General features: G+C 28.0%; 1 protein-coding gene across 2 annotated transcripts; it reads right to left on the bottom strand.

Moving 5' to 3' along the window:
* On the bottom strand, nucleotides 1-3011 carry LOC121218178 (probable cysteine protease RD21B). 2 transcript variants are annotated; one of them, XM_041094964.1, is made up of 5 exons: nucleotides 2517-3011; nucleotides 1534-1769; nucleotides 910-1050; nucleotides 371-819; nucleotides 1-286 (listed from the first exon to the last, which is right to left on the bottom strand). In XM_041094964.1, exons 1-4 carry the CDS (start codon nucleotides 2992-2994, stop codon nucleotides 373-375), a joined length of 1302 nt encoding a protein of 433 aa, XP_040950898.1. In that variant the 5' UTR covers nucleotides 2995-3011; the 3' UTR covers nucleotides 1-286; nucleotides 371-372. The 2 variants fall into 2 exon arrangements, with proteins under 2 accessions (XP_040950898.1, XP_040950899.1); XM_041094965.1 differs by having other exon boundaries at nucleotides 13-293; nucleotides 374-819.
* Between the last annotated feature and the right edge of the window lie 6275 nt (nucleotides 3012-9286).

Genomic DNA, 9286 nt, shown 5'->3' with positions numbered 1-9286 from the left:
AAAATACGCGTACGAAAACCTAAATTTAATAATTAATACGTAGAAAGTATAAACAACATTACATGTTGACAAGTAATCAAATTCTTAGAAGCCATTAATAAATAATGAAATGAAATACAGAGGACAATAGAAATTAACAGCAACCTGTTTGTTCACAGATGCTCTACCATCATACATGTCGGTTTTCGATTTAAGCCCTGCTTTTTCCGACTACACTTCCATCTCCCCAGAATGGTTTCGCCGGAGTCCGCTTCATCGCCTTCACTCCCAACGGATTGTCCTTGCTCTGCGAAAACGAATTCGAAAATAAGACACTGTATATGCAAGCAATAACAATTTTTCAAGAAAACGAAACCGAAAATGTCACTACCATCAAGCAAGTTCATTTATGTTGCAAGCAGGGTAGTCATGTGGACAGCAACTATAGTTGTCTTCACAACAAGTAGCAGCCTCAATCGAGCAACATCCCCACGCGAGGCAGTAGCCATAGTGCTCGTAGACGCAACAACAAGTATTGCTCTCGGGACAACTATAATAATTATCACAAACCGTAGGAGGCTTTACGGGAGACGGCGGAGAAGGACCCGGATTAGGTGGATTTCGTCCCGTTTTGATAGGATAAGAGGCTTCCATTGCAATTCCGCATTTGCCGGTCTTGGTATCAACCACGTTTCGTTCCATCCGGACATAGCCTGCCTCTCCCCAATTATCACCCCATGAATTCCTTACAATCCAATAGTCTTTACCATTTTCAGTACCATATCCAACAATAGTCTCACCATGGTCTAATTGTGTGCCACATTGACCATCAAATATACCCTAAAATACAATAACGGACAAAAACACACATTACTTTGTTGTTTCATTGTCAATTATAAACAAAGCATTCAATCCATAGACAAAACTTACAGATTGATATAACTGGAAAGCTCTGCCTCCGGCTTCGATAGCAACACTAACCGGTTGATTTGAGACTGCCTTTTTCAATGCACCCTCGTCGTTTTCCGGAACATTTTCATAGGCTTCAATTGAAACAACCTTGGCATTCTTCTGCAAATCACAAAACACCATAATCATAACTAGCGAGTTAACGGTGGTAGATTTTAAAAGTGGTATAATAGTAACTTTAACCCTTAACATTTATACATTGTGTCAATTTAGTCTTAATTCTAAAAAATCTAACCTTCAACATTTGCATATTTTGTAATTTTATCTTTTTTACATTTCTGCTTTTCTTTGTGATCTTTTCGCCTAAAAAGCTAAAAATCAAATATATCAACTAAATTTGATTGAAAATATGCAAAAAACTGAAACATCCAAAAACCCAATATAATAATTTTCATCTTTTTTTTTAAATTAACCTTTCAATGTCACAAAGAAAAATAAAACTACAAAAAAAAATTAAATTACATAATATATAACTGTTGAGTGTTTAAAAACTATCATATTAATCTACTACTAATAAAAATAAAATAAAATTGAATAATCAAATAACAGTTTTGTAGGTAATTACTAATGTATTCGAACACTTACCCTATAGGTGTCACATCTGCCATTATGATTGGTATAAGGGTAATCTTCTTCAGTGTCAATGCCACCATTTTTTATGATGAATTCAAAGGCATAATCCATAAGGCCACCATTGCATCCTTCATTGTAGGATGTATCACAATCCACTAATTCTTGCTCTGAGAGAACTATGAGGTCGCCTGTAATGATTTTGTTTATCCCTTCCACTGCAGCAATAGTTGAAAAAGCCCAGCAACTCCCTGTAGTCAACGTTGAATCGTCAATTAAAATCATCTTATCAAACATTTAAGATAAATTATGCAGTTGGTGACCTTAAATTCATAAATTTTCATTTTAAGTATTGAAAATAAAAAAATTTTGTAAAAAAACCATTGTCGTTACAAACTATTTTCATTTTCGTTATTTGTCGCTAATTTGGGGTGAAGCGATGTTATTTTGGTTATTCAATTTTAATATATTTTTATTATGGTCACTTATTTTATCTTTTTTTTTAATTCTTTTTAGAATTAATTTTAGTTTTTTATAAAAAAATTGAAGTTTTAGAAATTATTTGAGTTTTTTTTACAGAAAACCCTATTTTATCTTTTCAATTTCCTTTATTTTTTTTCTATTTTTAGAATTAATTTTAATTTTTTTACAGAAAAACCTTAATTTTTTAATAAGGAATTGAGTTACAAGAAAAAACTTGAATTTTATCTCCACAACTAAATAACTCAATTTTCCATAAAACTAAATTTTTTTAAATAAAATTAATTCTAAAAAAAAATGAGTGATTAAAATGAGAACTCACTAAAATTGAGTAACTAAAATGAATGTAGAATAATATTCTCTAACCCCAAATTAAAGACGGGTGATCAAAATAAAAATATCCACAATACCCTTTTTATATATATATATATATATTTAGTTTTGATGTACAAAATAAAAACTTCAACAAATTTAAAACCCAACAAAGATGAAAAAACAATGATGATCATGCAACTTACCACAAGAACCTTGATCTTTAACCGGAGCCACAGCACCTTTTGTCCTCCAATCAACAGAATCCGGCAAGGCCGCCTCGCCGAGGAGGTGCACGTAACGATCACTCCTCTTGGAAACCTTCTTATTAGGTTTCTTAACACCCAAGAAAGTAAAACGGTACTCCTCGTTGGTCAAGTCGGCGAACTGGTTCAACCCAAGCTTGAAACTATGTGTCTCCTCCGAGTTATGTTCATCGATGAACCTGAGATTATCTTTAAAAATCTCGAACCTTTTCTCTTTCTCTCCTAAACCATTGTAAACTTTGCCATCTTTTACAAGCCAGTCCTCATACATTGCCATAACCTCGTCGAAGGTTCTCCAACTAGACATCGACCGGTCGGGATGGGATTTGTCGTAGGATACGACTGACATGTCGAAAGCTGATGATAAAGTGAACATCATTAGCAAGAGAATCGCCATTGTTGATGGTTGTGAATCCATATAGTGGATTTTGAATGTGGGGCGGAAGAAAGTGTAGTGATGTATGAGTTTATAAAGGGAAAAGAAAATAGGTTGAATTTTGCTATTAGTCCCTGTACTTTTTAAAATTTAAAATTCCAATCCTCATGAAAACTATTAAGTTTATTAAGTTAAATTCTTTTTTTTCCATAATCTGATACGCCTAACATACTATTATATGTATAATACCATGTCACCTTGTTATTTTCACATATTACTCACTAAAAATCTAGTTAATAGATTAACGACAGTCATCTATGTAAATATTAAAATTTCAAATTTTGAAAAGAGAATATAGGGATTTAGAATTATCCAAATGGAGAATATTGACCATATATACAATTTTATGCATAGTACATTACTAATAATTAGATTTAACCAAACAAATTTAACTGTTATTGTTTGAGTAAGGATTAAAATTTCAAATTTCAAAAAGTGCAGAAATTAAAATTGATTAATTCGAAAAGTACAAAGATCAAATTACAACTTTTCATAAAGTGCAAGGACTAATAGTAGAATTTAACAAAAATATATATACCAAACTTGAATGTGAACATGGTAATGGTAAATCCAATAAAATAGTAGCCGGAGAAGAAACAAAAATGGAAAATAAATAAATGGGGATTTTTATTTTATCTTAATATTCAACATCTAAAATCTAGGTAATATGATGTCGATTGAGTCTAGTTCGATTGATATCGGTATTGTTGTCAATGTAGCAGAACATAAGTTCAAATACACCGAATTACATTATTTTTCTATTTATGTGTTGAGAAGGGGTTATTTATTTTTTAATTAAATTATAGAGTAAAAATTTGAAGGTTATAATGTCCTTAAAGTTTGTGAATTTTTTGTATATTTGAGATTTAATATATACATTTATTTTCATATTTGATTAATATAATTGTTTATGTATACAATATATCAACGTAAAATGATGTTAACTCGACAATGTTGTTAGTGATTTGTAAAAATTGAATCAAATCAAAATTTCATGTATAAAATGGCACCAAATCAAAATTCACGTGTGACATTGCATATTGAATCAAAATTCATGTATAGTTTTGATATTTATCCCTAAAATTATTTGGTAAAGTTAGCACAAGTGATTTAATTTGTTATTAACAAAAATTCAATAATATAATTTAATGAAATTAAAGCATTGCGACCTACACAAAAATTGATGTTAAATTTAGCGACCCAAAATGTAAATTACCCAATATTACACTATCGTTGTAGTGACTTACAAGCCTCCAGTGTCTTTGATTCTTTAATATCCAAATACCTAATCATTCGGCTGATTGAGCCTTAGTTAAGTTAATATCGATTTAAAAATTGAGAAAAGATTATGAATAGTTCCAAGTATGGTATAAAAAAAATAGCTAAGCAATCAAACTACCAAATTAGAAGTGCAAATATCTAACTATCTACCGTATTCAACTTCAAATTATCTTTTCCAATCAGCTATACCATCAATATATAACTTAGGGGTCTTCATGGTCCCTGGTCATTGCATGTGATGTTAGATTGTAGCTAAGCTTAATTGGGTCCACACAGTTCACATCAGTGTTAAAAAACACAACTAGAATCAACTCACAAGTGAACCATTTGAACAATCACGTTGTAGTATTTTTGTAGTATTTTATGTCACTTGTATAATTTGTTGGTAATGTATATATACATGTATACAAATTGTAGATAAAAGAGACGATAAGATACCAAAAGTAGAGTATACATCTTTAGTCTTCACTTGGATTCTCTTACTCCTTTATCCCAAGCTATCCATTGCGATATCCACTTCCATAAGGGGCAAGGCCAAAAAGTTGTTTAAAGGGACCAGAAGTGAATAAAAAAAAATTAAAATATAATTTTATCATTATACTATTAAAAGCATTTTATAGAAATTTTTCATTTTTGAGTGAATTATGCCCACATTCAGTGTTGATGAAGCATACTAATGCAACATTTGGTGTTCTGTTCATGTATTATTTAAAGCTAATTTGTTGTTTGCTTATTATTTTTCATGAATATTGTTTGTGAGTATGTTCAATTATATAATTTTAAGTAAATGAATATAAACATAAATTTGAAATTATTAACGAACATGAACCGATCATAAACAAGCTCAAAAATAAATAAATGAACATGAACAAAAGTTTGTTCGGGCTTAGTTCATTTACAACCCTATTTCGGTGTGCTTTAACTTAATTCTGAATGTATGGCATTATTTAATTCATTGATGGTATATAGAATTCTACACTATTAGAGCATCAAATATTAATCTTGAAGGGCGATTGAGTCTTAACTTGATTGACATCGGTATTGTTTCAATGTATGAGGAAATGAGTTTGAGTGCATTAAAACGTATTATCCTCTGAATCAATCTAATTTTAAATATTTTGCTTAGTTGCAAATCAAATTTAGGACTAAACTATTAGGCCTTGGCTGATTTATTCATTTTTTTGACAATTTTGGATTCTGCTTCTTCTGTTTATGAATGGGCCATTTTGACAATCTCAAAATTGGGCCTATTTTATTTGTTATTGTAATCAAAAGCAAATATTTTTACTTGGAACTTTTATATTAATAATAGACTTTTCCTTCATTTGATTTTTTAAATTCGTGTCATAAATAAATTTATTGCTTTATTCAAAAGAAAAAAATATTTTCAAGCTTTGGGTTTTAAGTATCCATGCTTAATATTCACTATACACAATTATATGTATGTGTCGTACTATTATCATGTATGGGTTTTAGTTCGATTTAGTTTATGTTAGTTTAGATTATTTGTAGTTTTTAATCTTATTATTATCTTTGTTGATAGTTTTTGTAAAAATTTATCGGTTAAATTCATCGACTAAATTTTTCTGTTAAATTTATTAGTGTGACATTTTGAAAAAAAATAGTCATTTAGTGGCCATGTAACAAAAAGAATACAATTGTAATGAACTAAATTTAACCCAAAAAAAGTCAAATTGCATTTTATCCCCCTACTAAAAAAAGAGTAAATTAGTCATTGTATGTTAAATCAAATAGAAAATTGGTCTTTTTTAGTAAAAATTTAATCTATTTGTACCGCTAAAAACTGGCATTGTTGATAGAATAAACAAACAATAATGCATGGCGTGCACTCCAATGCTCTCCCACATATGATGTTGGATTTGAAATCGTGATTTTGTAGTCCAAAAATACCTTTAACCCTATTATTATATTTTTTTGATAGTTTTCATAGAAATTTATCAATTTAACATATATATTTTTTATGAATCATATGTCACATCAGATAATAACATTTAATCAATATGTCAAATTGACAAAATTTAATGGAAAATACTTACGATTTCAATAGCTATAGTGAAAATTTCAAATCAAAAAATAATATCACTTAAGTTTTAGCTTTTAAACTCAAAGATTAAATCTCATTTTTATCTAAGCACAAGGACTAACAATAAATTTAAACCATAAATTGAATTAATTGTTGAAAAAGATAAAAGGTTTGAACAATTAGAAACAAGCTATCATGATTGTTTTGCTTTATCTTTTTCCTTTATAATGTCACACTTTGACCTAAAAAAAAGAGCCTACTATTTCCTATAAACAACAATTAATTCTAATTTTATGGGTCTTTTTTTTTCATTTTATTAATTATAATGGTTGAACAATTAGTACTAAATAATAGATTTAAAAGAATGAAATCCTTAGTTTTCCTACTATTTACCAAATATTTATTTATATAGTAGACACATTATCTTAACACTCATTTTAAATATGGTTTGAATCAATTGATTCATAAATTGTTTAAAATTGATAAAAATAAAAAAAAAATCAAGATAAAAGTTGACACTTGAATTGGTTAAATCGATTTAATAATTATTTTTTAATTTTTGTGGATTCTTAATTATTTGTTTAATTATTAATGGTTCGATAATCGAACTAATCGAATTGGTTGAATAAAAAATTAATAGTCTGACCTATTCAATCACTAGCATGATTATTAAAATATTGAATATGACACTTCAAGATTCTACCACATCTTCGACTAAATTTTTTATATAATATTTTTTTAATTTTTAAATAATGATGTGACATAATTTTAGAGTGTTACAACAATACATCATCAAAGGCCAAAACGAACCTAACTGTTAAGTTTAAATTCAAATTCTAAAATGAACAAAAAAAAATATACATACATCAAAATAAATTTAATTGTAAACATTATATTTACCTTAATTAAATCATAAAGTATCGTTATAAAAAAAGTATATTCAATGTGTTATTTTTATTGAATTAAAAAAAAAGTGGAATTTAAAGAATAAAAAAGAAAATTTTATTTCAACGTCCAGCTGTAAGCATCAAAAAGCTAAAGCGGCTATAGGGTCTAAACCTAGTCATATCAGAAATATTCAACGGGATGCTATCATACCAAATGATTACCAAAGACACCTAAATCCAACACCTTATATTAATCACGAAAGTTAAGTAAGATAAAACAAATCTCTTTTGTTTTAATAAGTGATTGAGAGCTCGATTATCGTTTTGAATATAAAATAATTTTAGAAATTCTGGTTATTATTTACCTCTTAATAAGCTTAAAACATACGGAAAATTAATTATTAAATTTATTCCGATAAATATTTTGAAAAAAAAATGGAACATGTTTATATAAAATCAAAGCGGCTATGGGGTCCACTTTTTTGAAGGAGAAAAAAGGGAGAATCCCATGTGACTTGTGGGACGAGACTTTGTCACTTTGACCGCCGTTTCCAGTTTCCGGTAAAACAGTAGATTGGGGGGCCCATTTTTTATTTGTGGGTCCCACTAATAACTTTAAAATTTATTATTATTTATTAATTTTGTTTTTAAAGGTCAACTCTAATCACTGTCTCCAACTCCAACCTAAAATAAATAAATAAATAAAAGGTTTAATTTTTTTAATTATAATAATAGGGTAAAGTTCAAACAACAAACACGATTAGCTCGATTTGAACTTAGGCTACACTTGAGGCGGTGAATACCCTTAATCAACAGACCATCATACGGGATTTAAATAAAAGATTTAATTTTATAATTCTGTTTTTAAATTTTAAAATATTATAATTGAGTTATTAAAGTATGAAACTTTTCTAAATTTTTTCTGTCAATTTAATCATAAATTCGGGTATTAAATGTTATTTGAATGTGACGTGGAATATAATTAAAACACGTAACGTAAATTATTAAATCAAGTTTTAATATGATTGGTAAAGGAAAAGATTCGAGACCTACCACATGCAAAAGTTAAATTTGAGTACTAAATGTTATTTTGAAAGTGACGTAGAATATAATTAAAACATGTAAATTATTTAATGAAGTTTTGGCATGACAGGTAAAGAGGAAGACTTACCACATGTAAAAGTTAGATTTGAGTATTAAATGTTATTTTGAATGTGACTTGGAATATAATTAAAACACGTAAATTATTAAATGAATAATTTGCACGAATTTTTGAGTCTCATGCTAAAGTTTTAGTCTAGTTTGTCGATTTTAGCTTGAATCGTATTAGTTCTTAATCTATTTGTATTGTAATAATGTGATCCTACTCTGTGATTAGTTCATAATTGTATTGTATTTGTAATACTTAAAAAAACACGTAAATTAAATTGTAAGTAAGTGTAAGATTAACCTATACTTAGATCTAACCTGTTAAAAAAAGTTAACATCAATAAAATTGAAGAAAATTATTATTTTTTATTTTTGAACACGATATATTCAAATTTTGTACGTAACCGTTTTTTAATTTTTAGAGTGTTTTCAAATATCTTTCGTGTTAAATTTAAATTGGCATTTAATATCTACATTGATGATTAAGTTAACGGAATGATGACACAACAAGTTAAAATTATGACTAAATAAGAAAAATCAAGAAATACAAAATCGATACAAACTAGGTAAAATTACTACAAAACTCCTTATCTCAAACACACACTAGATGAGTTAGCATAACAATTCATCTGTTAAAATTTGGTGTTTATATATAAGATATAATAACGTATTTAGCCATCAATTTTTACATATTTATAAAATTTAACCCTTACTCTTTTATTGGGTCGATATTATTATTTTAACAGAAAACTATTTTACTCGTGCATCTAACATACATGAACTACTTTACTTATTTTCTCAATAAAGAAACTAAAATGCAATACTTGGGACGGTTTTTAGAAGAGAATTAAAAAGAAATCAGAATTTATTTATGAGAAATTAATATTAAATCGTTTTTTAGAAAAAAAATCCC

Source organism: Gossypium hirsutum, chromosome D06 (genome assembly GCF_007990345.1).
Source record: "Gossypium hirsutum isolate 1008001.06 chromosome D06, Gossypium_hirsutum_v2.1, whole genome shotgun sequence".
In the NCBI taxonomy this organism is placed as follows: Eukaryota; Viridiplantae; Streptophyta; class Magnoliopsida; order Malvales; family Malvaceae; genus Gossypium; species Gossypium hirsutum.
This window is presented reverse-complemented; position numbering and strand designations above follow the sequence as displayed.